Below are 16,346 nucleotides of genomic sequence, written 5' to 3' on the forward strand. Positions count from 1 at the left end.
CCTAAGAAAACTATTTGAAATCATGTAATAATTATAAAAAAAAAGGATAAACTATATTTATCAATAATAGATAACATGTAAAAGTTGATTTTATTTTATATAAAAAAGAATGAAAAAAACCCATAAAAATAAAAAAAAACACAGAAATCACTAATTAATTATATTTATGTATGTTTTTTTGTACTAATATGTATGTACTAATGTGTTTTGACATAGTATAGATGATTCTATAGTAAAAATGTTATGTAGATATTATAAAATAGAAAGGTTGTGTAATGCAATCTAATATATGCCAATCCTTTATTTTTTATTTTTATTTTTGTTTTTTTATACATGGCCGCGTTAAACCCTCCCCTTCACTCCCCTAAAAATTCGCAAGCACCAATGATTAATGCGCGGGGGCAGCGTTACCTGTTTTTCAATTGAATTGCACGAGTTTTAACGCCGCATTAACTAAAATCGGTCGCTCTAGCAGGTAAAACACCGCGCGGGATTTTTTTTTAACGCTGCGGGAAAAAAAAATAGCTTGCGGTCAATTGAATTCCCCTTGAATGGGTCTCATTCTACAAAGAGACCCAGGAGGTCTCATTGTAGAATGTTCTATTTTTATTTCTAGAGTTATTGCCACAATTCCTTTTCCCCAGCCTCCCCTGACGTAATATTATACCTGGACTTTCTAGATGATTTGTTGCTATGTTACATTTAGTCCAGTTACAGTTTCACTAAGGATGTTGATTTGGTATCTTAGGTCTCATTAGGAGGCCGCGCACTTCACAGGTAGCTTTCATCGTCTGCTAGACCGCTACGCTCGCTTCAGTTTATGTAACAGCTCAGTATATTCCGTTCATTTGTTTCCTGCTACAAATGATTTCCTAGCTAGCTGCAGTATAGTCGTTCGGGGATTAGCTGTAGTGTAGCTCTTGCTGGGGTCATGGGTCTGATTCTAACCAGGGCCCTATCTGTGCGGATCTTGTATGTTCTCTCCGTGTTTGCGTGGGTTGTTCTCTAGTTTCCTCCCACTGTCCATAAACACACTGGTAGATTAATTGGCTGCTGACTCTATTGACCCAAGTGCTTGTGTGGTAAAGAATTTTGACTGTAATCTCCATTATTTTGTGCTCACTGTGTCCTTTGCATTTTAATACAGTCGCGACGCTTTCGCTATTTGCATTGAGAATCATCTGCGTTATTTGCTCTGCGCAAACACCGACGGCTGCATCCTAAAACTCACCCCAAATGTTCCTGAGTAAGATTTTTATTTATTCCCTTATTATAAACTCAACCAGCGCTCACTAAAATGTATTGGCTCTTGCTGCATCCCAACCAGAATTTTCATTGTATCAATAATCTCAGGATGACAGAATAAACTGAAAAACAAAATATTTATTGATTGACTCAATAATATTTTTCAGTTGTGATCTTATTCAGATGAACACGGCTGAAGCCCCAGCACTAAAAAAATAAATATTATTTTCTGAGGGGGGGTATAGGGATGATATAATATAATTTATCAGTTACACATATTCTCCTGACCCACATACATGCTCTCAGTAAAGCAGATTGGGGAGAGGGGATGGGGGAGGGGAGCTCCAGGGTGATAAGTAACCATTATAGTTATAAGGTAGTTTTTGGAATACTCAGCGATAAGAGATCATTTATTATCTGGACCACACTTTCTGCTTTTTCCTCCGTGTGTCCGAGAGGTTCCAGAGGCGAAGTTAAGAGAAGTCCGTAGGGGCCGTGGGCACTGGAGTACCTTCAGTAGGAAGTGGAAGGGGGGGGTGCGGGAGACTGACCCACTCTCCTGGGGGCCCGGGAGACCTACCAGGAATATGGGAGTCTCCCGGACAATCCGGGAGAGGGGTTAAGTGTGAACTGGGGCCCATAATATTGTACAAAGCAAAAGGAAGGATTCACAAAGAACCTTACAATGAGACATTACACGGAGGGGTATACACTGACCCAGGCAGCGTAAGCAGTACATAGGGGTATAGGGCGTTACAGGTCAGTCAGTATATGGTATCACAACAGTGGAAAAAAATATCACATAGAAGTATATTATGAAACAAGAAATCAAATACAGTATATATCCACAGAGTATAACACGGAGATCAGTATACCTACTTGACAACTTTTTGAAGTTGGCGTCCGGGAGCCTCCCTGGGGGATGTGGGAGTGCGGGGGGCGGGGTTCCACAATTGCGTCATTTTGGACCCGGGAGTCCGTGAGACCCACCCAAACTGCAGGAGTCTCCCGGACATTTCCGGGAGAGTTGACAAGTATGAGTATTTAGTGTAATCACATAGACGTATACCATGAAATGTGACATCGAAACGGAGCATATGGTACCATGAAAGTATATAGTGAAACAGGGAAACACACTGCAGTGTAGGCTGGAAATGTGTGTGTGTGTGGGTGGGGGTTGGCGGGGATCAACCATTAGACTCTGTGGCTTATTTACTACAATTAGATGCAAAATGTGCACTAAACCATGGCAACCAATCAGACATGGGCTTGTAACTTGCACTAGACAGATAAAAGCTGATTGCCTATTGGTTGCTGTGATGCAGGGCACATTTTGCAGTGTTCTGCCTTCCTTAAGTCAATTGGAAACCCTGATATTTGTCTAATGCACTATAAGAATGAATGTCTGACTATTACAACCACTGTACCACGGGGAGAGCTGAGCAGCGGTGAAGGTGTTCAGCAGAGTCCCACTTATATATAAGCGCCGAGACTCAGCTACTTACAGCAAATTCTAGGAAACCCCTTTAAAGATTTGTCTCTGAATTTCCCCCTGGAAACGTTTCTGTTTTCAATATTTACCAACTATTTGAGGCCTGGACAACCCGTGGCTCACAAGGTGTTATGAAACTACAAGCCCCAGCATGCTTTGCTAGCTGATTGCTGGCAGGGTATGCTGGGACTTGTAGTTTCTCAATAGGAGAGCAACAAGTTGTACCTATATATAGTATAATCTGTCTCTATTCTGTATATTGGATGTAGTTGTCACTCTCTGTTCCTTATTATCTAGGCTGCATAACTTAATATTTATTGAAGTATTTACAATGTTGGGAGTATTGTAGTGCTCAAGACCCACATAGACAGTGCTGCAGTTGATGCAGATTGCTGCATGTGTTCACCTGGTAAGTGTCCTTTACACGGCCCTCCCTGCTTCGGTCACTGGATAAAACTGTACTGATTGTTGGTGTCTGCTCTGCAGGAAACACTAAACTGGTGGTATAAGGTGCACCTGTCACCTACAGTGGGGGTCATTTACTAAGCGCAGAGCAGCCGAGACACGGCACAAAATGAGCTTTGGACCCGACGCGTTCCTTGATGTGCGCAAAGCACTTTGATTTCCACTAAAGCGCATAGGTTTCTGGAGCAAGGTGGTGGCATTTTGCGGGGGAGCTGATGTTTTCGTGGCCATAGAGGGGGAGCAGAGCTAAGTGAGGGGGTCCCTTGTTGTGGGGAGTGGAGCAGAGTTGTTTTAACGCTACAAAACCTCTTAAATTTTGCACCAGCTCATAGCTGTACTTGAAGGTCTCCGTCCTGACCTATAAATTAAACCTTACTCTAGTACATACTTGCCAACCTTATGTTGGCCAGGTCCGGGAGATCCTGGAAGGCACGAGGGGGGTTTACTTTATGAAAGGGGAAAGGAGAGGTACTAGAGCATACATGCAAACTCTCCTGGAATGTCCGGGAGACTCCCGAATTTCGGGTAAGTCTCCCAGAATCCCGGGAGAGCTGGCGATTCCCCCGCATCTGCCCAAATCAATAAAATTATAGCCGGCATGTACGTAAAAGAACCCAAACAAGCACTACATCACTGCATAACAACCTTTTGGGGAGTGGAAATGTCCGTGCACGCACGGCAAAGAGCACCACTAAAAGTGCACTGTCTCCACCCCATTTATCTCATTACAATAGTCTCGCTCTACAAAAGGCGATCTTGGCTCTGCGCTGCTCCACAATTTTATGCGTCTACACCGTCACTCCGCTCATCTCCTCCCCTCTGTCTGTGTAAATTTCCTGCTCCTCCACAAACGCTGCCCTCTAGCTCCGGGAACCCATCTACGTAAACCTAGGCGCACTGACGCAAATAGAGGTGCACAGTGGGTCCATAGCGGTTTTTGCGCTGCATAGCGGACAATTTGCACTTCATAAATGACCTGAGTGACACAGACACTTTCTGTTTAAATTATGAGAAAATAATAATAATTTATGCACAGCTGACACCATGGAACTGGCTGCACTTTGTAGGGCAGCACGGTCTGAGATATACAGCACTGGGTTATCGTCGTCGTCATCATCATTTATTTATAAAGCGCCAGCAAATTCCGTAGCGCTTCACAATTGGGAACAAACATAGTAATAAAACAGTACTGGGTAATACAAACAGACAGATAAGAGGGCCCTGCCCGCAAGCTTACAATCTACGGGACGTACTAGTTATAGGACATGTTGGACCTGATTCATTAAGGAACTTAGGCAAGATATTGAGTAAATTTTCTTACTTAAGTTTTCTGGACAAAACCATGTTACAATGCAAGCAAGGGGTGCAAATTAGTTTATTGTTTTGCACATAAGTTAAATACTGTCTGTTTTTTTCATGTAGCACACAAATACTTGATAGCTTATTTGTACACTGAAATGTAAAGTTGATATTTGTGTGCTACATGAAAAAACAGTCAGTATTTAACTTATGTGCAAAACAGAATACTAATTTGCACCCCTTGCATTGTAACATGGTTTTGCCCAGAAAGTTTTCTTACTTAAGTTCACTCACTTTTTTGCCTAAGTTCCTCAATGAAACAGTCCCGTAGCCTTCATATGGTTACAGGAAAGTGGGTTGTGGGGAGAACATATTCTAATTATCCCGAACACCTCTCCTGTTATCCACAATTGTTTTTCATACTAGTACAGATAATGAGGGGGAGGGTCCTGAAAGATTCTTTTTCAGGTCAGCTCCTCCTACTTTAAACACTGTCCAATCCAAATGATTGTAAAATATTTTCTGTGCTCCTAATCACCGCTCTGTAATAAGAGTATTTACCCGTTACCTGCAGGTTAGTTACATACCATTGTGTTATGTGCGCGCTCATTGTAGAGTGTTAATAACTGTCTTATATCTCAGTTATCAGCCCCATATTACATGGTCAGTTTCCATGGGAAGAAATAATTCATTCAATAAAATTTCCTGAGTGACGGTTTCGAGATTAACATTGATACATAATGACAGGGGGGCACTTATTTCTAACTTTTCAGAGACTGGTCTTATTTCCATTCGGTTGTGTGTCCTTGTGGGAACATTTGTTGGCACCCTGCCCCCTACCTTGTCCATAATGTACTACCTCCCACAATGCAGTAACCCCCTCTGCTAACCTCCCCCCAGGCTCCTATCCTAGGTTTCCAAATAATCACGTGGTCTCCATGTATCTCGACTCAAATCTCTGATTCCTCAATAATTTTTCTTCTCGTTTTACCATTAATATCCACTATTCTAATCAGGGACGAAGTTTGTGGCTTCTCATCGCTCTCATTGTTCATGCTGGAGGTTGTTGTAATGCCAAAGTATTTGACCTCGGAGTCCTCGTTGGAGGCCACGATCCCTCCCGTGTTCTTGGTGGTTTTGTTTTTCTGGCCAGGCCTCTTACTACTCCCCAATTGAGTTAGCGTATTTCGGAAACCCTCAGTGCTGAAGTAATAAACCAGGGGGTCGAGGGCACAGTTGGTGCTTGCGAGCAGAACTGTGATGGAAATAATTCTTTTCAAAGTAGATTTTGCTTCGAAATGATCTTCGATGAGTTCTGCCCGGAGCAATCCGTAGCCCACAAGCGTCGAGTTGTAGGGGACAAAGCAGAAGAGGAAAATGCTGAGGTTGATGATGAGCAATCGGATTGTTTTCTTACGTCGCTTCGCTCCTCCTTCTGCTGCCCGGCATAACTCCCAGAACACATGGCACGAGCCGTAGAGGACGGCCCCGAGGGGCAACAGGAATCCAATGACTTCTGCAACCAACAACAGGGGAAACACATAACTATTCCAGTTGCTTAAACCCTCAAAACAGCGAGGTACAGGTTCATGTCCGTTCCAGCAGTCTTTTGAGTTGTGCACAAGAGCAGCGGGCACTGATCCACCCACGATCACTAGCCAGACACACAAACAAGTCAAACGGGCCACTTTGCGGCGACGCAGGTGGCGGAAACGCAGAGGGTGTACTATGGCCAGGTAACGGTCCACGTTGATGCAGAAGAGGAACAAGCAGCTGCCGTACATGTTTATGTGGAAGATGGATCCGGAGAGACGACAGAGGAAGGATCCAAACGGCCAGTGGCCATTGGCGTAGAAATAGATCCTCAACGGCAGTGAGAGGGAGAAGAGGAGGTCACTGAGCGCCAGGTTACACAGGAAGGTGCTCACCACGGTGAGCGGACGCAGCCATCGCAGGAAGACAAGAAGCGATACTCCGTTCAGTATGACCCCAAGTGGCATTAACAGGCTGTATCCCACCAGCAGTAGCGTGCGAGATTTCGGAGGGGTATGCTCATCGCAGATGTCCATGCCAGACCCATTGAGCACGACATGAGAGACCTGAGGGATCACAAACAGCAAGTAAATACACAGACAGAAATAAATGGCTTTTTTATGGGAGGACTTGAAGGTACCAAAGCATTTAGAGTAAGCGACAGATCACAATGGGTTACTAAGTTATCGAGTTAATACGAGTGCACCAGGAGTTCTAGAGAAATTATCATTCAGAGTTAGAGTATGCCCACTGAGAAGGAGATTTTAGTCAATAGCCCCTTGAGCCGAACTGGCAGATCTGTGGAGGTCGTGGCCACAGACCCCAGCAGTTCAGACGTACTCATCCCCAGAGCCCTGTGTCCACCTCCTGTCATCAGGAAGAGAGGTCCTGGGCAGCACTGGCTGCGATCAGTTCTCCTGAACTGGTGGGGGTCCATGGAACCAGACCCCTGCCCTTGTGGTAGCATGGGGAGTGTGGAGTGATTGACTAATTAAATTACTTTTGAGAAAACATATCCTTTAAAGATTTCTAATGAGCAAAAAAGTCCTGGGTCACATGATCCATACTCGTCCTACTGTACACACAATCCCTACACTTTCTTGGGGATAGAGAAGAAACTGCAGGAGACAGTAATTACATGAGAATTTTCTGTGTCACATAGACCCTTTATACGAAACTCTCTCTATCTTATTCCTATATGATCTGCAACATATGAGCAATGTTCTTAAATGTCTCATTACACTTCTGTGGGAGCTACTGTAGTTAACATTATGGCATGATGACAGTGACATCTAGTGGACAACAATGGAATACCATGTTCTGAACGCAGCTGATAGTTTCCGTGTGTTAACAATTAACCCACTTACAATAAACCCGCTTACAGCATCATTTACAGGTAGGTGAGACATCAGCTTAGGTCAGTGTTGGCTAACCTGTGACACTCCAGGTGTTGTGAAACTACAAGTCCCAGCATGCTAAGCCAATATATAGCAGCTGATTGCTGGAAGGATATGCTGGGACTTGTAGTTTCACAACACCTGGAGTGTCACAGGTTAGCCAACACTGGCTTAGGTGATCGATACATGAAATAAATATTTGCTTTGAAGTCAACTGAACCATTTCACTGCTTTGAGAAAACATGGTTTTATTGATGCCAGGCTAACAGAATAACCCATATAGCAAACAACAGTTAGGTCTACTGTCAAAACATATAAACATAGGGCTAATAACAGTATTGTCTGCCTATGGAGTTCTATTACAGGTAAAGGAGTAGGGAATGGGATAAATCATACTTGTCAACTTTGGCAAGGAGTGCTGCGGGAGATCGGGGGAAGGAGGGAGTGTGGGGGCGGGGCCCGGTAGATTGCCCCGTCATTTGGCCCCGCCCCCTAAACAACCATCACATTTTCTGACCTATTACAGCAGGTGTGGTTAGGAACTATTTAGTTGGTTAGGAACCGGGAGGTTGCCCTGCTCTCCCCGGAGTCCAGGGCGACTTTCAAAAACTCTGGAGTCTCCCGGATCATCCCGGGAGAGTAAGCAACTATGGATTAAATCCTATTCTACCAGCTTTGCAGAATCACTTGCTACATGTTGACCGAATTCTGCAGCACACATATAGATGTAGGGGAAGAAACAAACATCTTTAACATATTTCACCACATTAAAAGTGAATAACAATGATTGGAAAATTACCCACTGGACATGAATAAAAAATATGTTAAATTTCCTTTTAAAGACAGCGGCGCACAGTGACGGCCACTTACCATGAGGCGCCTTTGTGAAAATAGAAGGTCGCTGCGCCGCTGCAGATGTGTGCATGACCTTTACTGTAACTCATGGGTCCACGTTAAAATATTCTTATTTCCGAAAAGTGTGTTATAACGAGACTGGGCAGCAAGTGGTCAATTTCATTATTATTGTTATAAATAACGACTATTTATGTATCCAAATATACAATGACAGCTGTATTTATACAAGTAATTCCATAATGAAATGTCTGCACTAGACTTAAGTGCGTTAAATCAAAACAATCGGACAGAAATATACTATTTATGTTATTAAACACGCACAATACTGTACCTGGGGCAACAAAAACCACATTGTGCAGGATATGACTGTTTAGACTTAGAAGAGATAAATTACCTGAACTTCCTGGAATTCTAAATAGAAACCGCATTGCATTGTGGGATGAACATTTCTTAAAAATAATATGCAAAAATGTGCAGTCGTTGGTGAGAAAAGTGTCTGTATCTGTCTTAGGAGTCACCTGTTTTGATTCAGTTCCCCTAGGGAAGCGTTGGCGAACCTTGGAGAGAAACGGGCCCATATAAGCCTTGTGGTGGAAGTGGGCCCGTAAACCCTTGTCCCCTAAAAGGCCTTATGGCTCCTGGGGTTGAGGATGTCAAGGACTCCCCATAGTTTCTGCGAAGGTGGACTGAAGACCTTTATCCTCATAAAAGGCTTTATGGCTCCTGGGATTGAGGATGTCAAGGACCCCCCCAGTTTTGGCGAAGGTGGGCTGAATACCTTTATCCTCGTAATGGACTTTATGGCTCCTGGGGTTGAAGATGTCAAGGATCCCCCCTAGTTTCAGCGAAGGTGGGCTGAAGACCTTTATCCTCGTAACGGGCCTTATGGCTCCTGGGGTTGAGGCTGTCAAGGACTTCCCCCTAGTTTCAGCGAAGGTGGGCTGAAGACCTTTATCCTCGTAACAGGCCTTATGGCTCTGGGGTATGGGGAGGAACTGGGTACTTTCCCTTTAGGGAAAGTCCAACCCCCCAGTGGTTACTCTCATGCCTGGGAGTGGCCGAGATTACTGCTGTGGTTTCTAGGAGACGTGTTCTCCAGGGGACTTGCACTGGCCATTCCCCAGCCCTAGCTTTTCATTTCAAATTTTGGGAAGTAAAAGACCAATTAAATGAACTTCTAATGGGACAGGCCTTGAAGGGATACAAAAAGGGTAAGGCGGGAGTCGTGTGAAGATCTTGAGGCAGTAGGGGAAACTTTATTGCAGAAAACTTTTGTTCTCTTTTTTGCTTTGTTTTGAAATGAAGTGTTTGGGAAAAAACCTTTAGAAAGTAGACGCTGGTCCCTATATGGATTAACCCTTTGTTGGTAAGGGAGTGCGGTGATATTGATATGGTTTCTCCAAGGGCATGATGGAGTTTGGTGACCTCTGGAGGGGCAGCGTATATAGATTATGTATGTATTATATGTCCATATAATTATAATTTCATATATAAATTGGTAATACTGATAATCAAGTCTGTGGCCAATTTCCATCCACATGGTGTGTTGATGCCAGTTTCTGATGAGTTACAGGGACGATCGACATGTGACGGTTGGGAAGAGAGCGGAATCGTCGCAGCGCTTGAACACTTGAACGATTGAACCTATGCTCTCTGAGACAACTGCTGCAATGGTGACCTTCTCGCCTCTTTACAGGCTACCAAAAACAGCTGTAAATGAGTAGTATAAACTCTAATGGCGCCAACACGCGGCGTGCTCAGCAAAGCCCCTTAGTCACCCGCGTCAAGTATCATGCTGCATAGTAAATATGTAAACAGGTTTGTGGCTGGAAGCTATTGGTGTCTATGACCCCGTTGGTTCCCATGACCCCCTCCCAGTTTAGGGTCAGACACTGCTGGCGCTATATATTCATGCCTATTTATGGGTGTCTTTTATGGACTCCCCCACCGCCCCCCTGACCTGCAAGTGCTGGTTACCACCACCCCAGTGGTGGTAACCACTGGGGTGGTGGTTAGTGGTTAGCACTTCTGTCTCACATCACTGGGGTCATGAGTTTGATTCCCGACCATGGCCTTATCTGTGTGGAGTTTGTATGTTCTCCCTGTGTTTGCGTGGGTTTCCTCCGGGTGCTCCGGTTTCCTCCCACACTCCAAAAACATATTAGTAGGTTAATTTGCTGCTATCAAAATTGACCTAAGTCTGTCTCTGTCTGTCTGTGTGTGTGTGTCTGTGTTAGGGAATTTAGACTGTAAGCTCCAATGGGGCAGTGACTGATGTGAATGAGTTCTCTGTACAGCGCTGCGGAATTAGTGGCGCTATATAAATAAATGATGATGATGATGATGATGAAATGTGATCCCAGGGGCCTGTGGATGACTGCACACAGAGGTGATCTGAAGTCATTTTCTGGCTGCATTTTCCAGCACGTTACGAGAATTATAGGTTGAGTGAAGCTGTGAGCTCATGGTAAAGAGAACTCAGTCCGTCCGCTCCTGCTTCAGTAGAACTAAACAGAGCGTTTGTTGAAGACCGATTTGAGTCCTACTGGCTTCATTTATTCCCTTCATTCTTCTATGCTCAGATCTTGCTGACACAGTTCTCGTTTTTGACAGGTGAACCCCTGGCTGAGATATAAAGCGACAATGCAGGTGGACAGCTGGTAAACCGTCACTCGGATATAGAATGCATTCACACAGGAAGACTATCAGTTACGGCGGTGCAGACAGAGATAGGCTGCTTACAGTAAGACATGTTACAACCTGTGGTTTGCGGTGAAACATGTGTTTAAGTTCTTACACAATACTGATTATTAGATAAGAACAAAATAGAAATAAAAGAGTGCGATTTCACTGACAGTTCATACGACTGATGTAACATATTATTACTATATACTGTAGGGAAGGGTGTACTGCTCTGCCTGTTCATTCAAGGAAACAAGTTACTCACTGCCCACTACCATATTTCTATGAAAATCTGTACCACAGTCAAAGTCTAGCATCAATAAAAAGAGTTGTCTTGTTAACAGCAGTGAATGATACAGCCGGCTTTTGTCTAAATAGACCGTTACAGCAGAGAGTTTCCAGAGTTAGCTTTGCTTTCAGTGTGTATGGCTCATTAACGAAACAACCCACACAGCTTCCAATCAGCAAAAGCTAAGGTCTACTCATATCAGTCACTATAGAATACCACATGTATAAATAGACAGCTCTAACTTTCTTGTTTATATGTGGAGTTTTCTTAAAATTTCCTTCCTGGAAGGGAACCACACAGAAAATAATGCATACCACAGGCGAGCTCGGGCCCAAGGGCGGGAGGCAGAAACCTAGAGTGCATCTGTCTCCTGTTCGTCAACAGCCTCTAGGATTATTGTCTGATAGCAGCTCTGTCCTTCTATCCTCCACTAAACTCTGATAGCACTGCAGATCCTCTCTCCAACTCGCTTCCAGAGATCAGTGAAAGGAAACAGGGCTGCTAAAGACTGCTGGGCTCTATATGCAAAGGTGGAGAGGATAAAATAGACGATGGAAGAGAATGAGAGTGAGGGTTCAAAGGGTACGACTTGGAGAAAGTATAATACCTACAGTCATTAACAAAAGTTTTGAGAATGGCACAAATATTACTTTTCACAAAGTCTGCTGCCTCAGTTTTTATGATGGCAATTTGCATATACTCCAGAATGTCATGAAGAGTGATCAGATCAATTGCAATTAATTTCAAAGTCCCTCTTTGCCATGACAATGAACTTTATCCCAAAAACAACATTTCCACTGCATTTCAGCCCTGCCACAAAAGGACCAGTTGACATCAGGTCAGTGATTATCTCGTTAACACAGGTGAGAGTGTTGACGAGGACAAGGCTGGAGATCACTCTGTCATGCTGATTGAGTTAGAATGACAGACTGGAAACTTTAAAAGGGGGTGGTGCTTGAAATCATTGTTCTTCGTCTGTTAACCATGGTTACCGGAAAGGAAACACGTGCAGTCATCATTGCTTTGCAAAAAAAGGGCTTCACAGGCAAGGATATTACTGCTAGTAAGATTGCACCTAAATCAACCATTTATTGGATCATCAAAAAGTTCAAGGAGAGAGGTTCAATAGTTGTGAAGAAGGCTTCAGGGCGCCCAAGAACATCCAGCAAGAGCCAGGACCGTCTCCTAAAGTTGATTTAGCTGTGGGATCAGGCACCACCAGTGCAGAGCTTGCTCAGGAATGGCAGCAGGCAGGTGAGAGTGCATCTGCACGCACAGTGAGGCAAAGACTTTTGGAGGATGGTCTGGTGTCAAGAAGGCCACCAAAGAAGCCACTTCTCTCCAAGAAAATCATCGGAGACAGACTAATATTCTGCAAAAGGTACAGAGATTGGACTGCTGAGGACTGGGGTAAAGTCATTTTCTCTGACGCTTGTCCAGAGAAGGAAAGGTGAGCGCTACCATCAGCCCTGTATCATGCCAACAGTAAAGCATCCTGAGACCATTCATGTGTGGGGTTGCTTCTCAGCCAAGGGAGTGGGCTCAATCACAATTTTGCCTAAGAACACAGCCATGAATAAAGAATGGTACCAAAACATCCTCCAAGAGCAACTTCTCCCAACCATCCAAGAACAGTTTGGTGATGAACAATGCCTTTTCCAGCATGATGGACACCTTGTCATAAGGCAAAAGTGATAACTAAGTGGCTCGGGATCAAAACATCGACATTTTGGGCCCAGAGCCAGGAACCTCCCCAGACCTTAATCCCATTGAGAACTTGTGATTAATCCTCAAGAGGCGGGTGGACAAACAAAAACCCACAAATTCTGACAAATTCCAGGTATTGATTAGGCAAGAATGGGCGGCCATCAGTCAGTATGTGGCCCAGAAGTTGATTGACAGCATGCCAGGGCGGATTGCAGAGGTCTTCAAAAAGAAGGGTCAACACTGCAAATATTGACTCTTTGCATAAACTTAATGTAATTGTCAATTAAAGCCTTTGCCACTTATGAAATGCTTGTAATTATACTTCAGTATCCCATAGCTACATCTGACAAAAAGGTCTAAAAACACTGAAGCAGCAAACTTTGTGAAAACCAATACCTGTGTCATTCTCAAAACTTTTGCCCATGACTGTACTCCACCACCTTGTTTGTTTCCGGTGGGACTGGGAGTGTCCCCCAAAGGAGAGAGCTGCAGGGGATGTAGTGTCAGAGTAGGTGAGCCAGGTTTCTATAAGATTGAGGTATTTAGAAATGAATAGATCATGAACGGAGGCAAGTTTGCACAGGAGAAGGGCAGAGATGGTAGTGGAGATATGTGAATGGAGGGAAAGTTTTGGGGTGGAGCGAGGGGTGTCAGCAGATAGTGGAGATTTTACGGGGCCCAGGATTAGATGAGACGTCACCAGCGACCATGAGATGGAGCGGTATGAGAAAGCTGACATGTGAGGAAGATTTGTGGGTGTGAGGTTAATTTCTGTTTATGTCGGCTGAAGGAAACAAAACAGTTTATGTGTGCACACAAGCAGGGAGGGAAGTGGTGGAAGGAAATAATAATAGAGGAGGGGGAAATAGGATGATGGAGAGAATGGGAGAAAGAGAGTGTAAACTGAGTAGGTGCATGATGGAGAGAGATGTGAGAGCATACTTTCCAACTCTCCTGGAAAGTCCGGGAGACTCCTGAAATTCGAGTCAGTCTCCCGGACTCCCGGGAGCGCTGGCATTTCTCCCGCATCCCGCCATTCCCTTGGCAAAATGACGCGATTCTCAGTGAATGTCATGGGGGAGAAGGACTGCATTTTTTTTTTTGCAAGCCCAATTCCTCCCCTGGGTGAACAGGTTGGGTCTTTGTCCCGCTATGACGGGGACAACATGAGACTGTTTATGACTCTAAAACAAATATGTTGAATTTTAAATACCCACCTTTCATTTATTCCTTATTGATTTCGTTACTTAACACACAGTATAAGTACATTTGGGCTACGTACACATTGGCATTTCAAATTTATTTTTAACACGTTAAAAGTAAATTCACATTATAAGTGGCGCTGCGATCGCAGACGCGCTTGATATGCATGTAGAGATTAATGTACGTTTTTAACAGCATTGGTGCTTGTCATGTTGAGTGAAATGGATGAAGAAGCATTTAAGGTAACGCAGCACGTCACAAGGTAAACACACGTAATGTTCATAGTTACAGTCTCATTTGGTACAATGAATTTCATTAAAAAATGCACGTGTAATGTATAATTTTAATGCCAGTGTGTACGGAGCCTACTGAGGACTGCAAACACCAACAAAAGCATAGGAACTGGTCCAACACAACTGGCCAATGTTATAAACGGGGGGATGTTTTCAGGGACATGTTAGGGATTTCCTAGCACAGTGGATCCCAAACTTTCTCAGTTCGAGACACCCTTGGGGTCTCCATAATTCTGTCAAGGCACCGCTAAGCCGAAATAAAGACCAAGTAGTCCCCCGCCTTGTTACCACCAGCCCTGGCTGCGGCACCCCTTTGAGATCGCCGTGGCGCACAGTTTGGGAACCACTGGTAGCGGTTTGATAGACCTATGACCACGTCCCATTTTACTACTTTTGTCCCAATTAGGAAAAGTGACGGGAGGTTTGTACTGATAGCTAATATGCAAGGATAAAACACACCAAGAAGAAGATATTTAGACTTTTTTGACTAGTTCCTGCAGTTCACATTTTAATCTTCAGTACAACTTTCCTTCTACAAAATCTACACAACATAAATATCATACCAAAGAGCAGGCTTAGGCCATCTATAGCTCTTCCAGATATGGTAGAACTACAAGTCCCAGGGTGCTCACATACCTTGGGACTTGGAATTCCACCCAAGTTGGCCAATCACAGATTGCCTTTCTACTGCATAGTGAACGGAGACAGAACAGATGTTAGAACTGATGCAGATGAAGTGATACAGGAGGCAGTGTACAGTGCCCGGGCAGGCTGAGGTTTCTGGAGCATAGAGGTTGCCTAGCTCTGGTAGTGAGAACAGGGATATAGAGAAAGCTCAGATGCAAAGAGGGGAAGAGTGACAGGTACTGCTGGGACTTATAGTTCCACCACAGTGAAGTGATAGAGGCGCCAGGGACAAAATGCAGAGAAACAAGAAACACAATATAAAGTTGTCAAACAAGAAACAATTCCAAGTGGTTTCTAACCCAGGTAAGAACCATACACATAAGCACAAGGTCAGGTCAATAACAGACATAGAGGACTGGTATGAGGAGTGGACAGAGCTGTGTACTTACCGCTGTCACTGTAGTCATGATACAACTGAAGGTCTCTCATTCATCCCAGTGGAGGGTCCTGTGTGTCTACCAGCCTGGATCCAGTGTGTGACATGTGTTCAACACACGTGTACCATCTGTGTGTCCTCAGTCTGCCAGACCTCGCTGGGTCTTCCTATGAAAGTGGAACTTGTGTGTAACATACATGTCGCCCTGCAGCCCGGAGTTTCCTGCCGCAGCCTCTCAGTGTCTCTCTTACCTTTGATCTTTGTACTGTGATATTCTCTGAGCCGTCCCAGCCTAGTGTCAGCCCTGTGCAGGGAGTGGTCCACACAGATTACAAGGTGTTTACACGGAACAGATTGTTACATTCAACTACAGTAACTCAGAATGTAACAATGCAGTAGGGGTTGTGTTCTCTATATAAGAACTGCAGGGACATGTTTAGGGCAACACCAGGTCAGCTTACAAATAGTTATACTTCATTTTGTTTACTTTTCTCATTCGTCTTTCCTTTTTTTTGTTAACCACCCACCTTCCACCTAAAACTAATGGGTTTTAGGTACAGACATGAATACAAAATACATTCCTGAATTTACTGATCTTGGACCTGATTCATTAAGTATCTTAACTTGAGAAACTTCTTATTTCAGTCTCCTGGACAAAACCATGTTACAATGCAAGGGGTGCAAATTAGTATTCTGTTTTGCACATAAGTTAAATCTGACTGTTTTTTCATGTAGCACAAAAAATATCAACTTTAAATTTCAGTGTACAAATAAGCTATCAAGTATTTGTGTGCTACATGAAAAAACAGTCAATATTTAACTT

At 43.9% G+C, this 16,346-nt stretch overlaps 1 protein-coding gene across 2 annotated transcripts; it reads right to left on the reverse strand.

The window, feature by feature from the left end:
- Positions 1-1,366: 1,366 nt before the first annotated feature.
- LPAR5 (lysophosphatidic acid receptor 5) lies at positions 1,367-15,881 on the reverse strand. Of its 2 annotated transcripts, XM_075215856.1 has the most exons (3): positions 15,775-15,881; positions 15,537-15,690; positions 1,367-6,600 (listed from the first exon to the last, which is right to left on the reverse strand). In XM_075215856.1, the coding sequence occupies exons 2-3, from the start codon at positions 15,552-15,554 to the stop codon at positions 5,452-5,454; spliced, it is 1,167 nt and encodes a 388-aa protein (XP_075071957.1). In that variant the 5' UTR covers positions 15,555-15,690; positions 15,775-15,881; the 3' UTR covers positions 1,367-5,451. The 2 variants fall into 2 exon arrangements, with proteins under 2 accessions (XP_075071957.1, XP_075071956.1); XM_075215855.1 differs by lacking the exon at positions 15,775-15,881 and having other exon boundaries at positions 15,537-15,768.
- Positions 15,882-16,346: the final 465 nt, after the last annotated feature.

The sequence above is a fragment of the Mixophyes fleayi genome, chromosome 6 (genome assembly GCF_038048845.1).
Source record: "Mixophyes fleayi isolate aMixFle1 chromosome 6, aMixFle1.hap1, whole genome shotgun sequence".
Lineage (NCBI taxonomy): Eukaryota > Metazoa > Chordata > Amphibia > Anura > Limnodynastidae > Mixophyes > Mixophyes fleayi.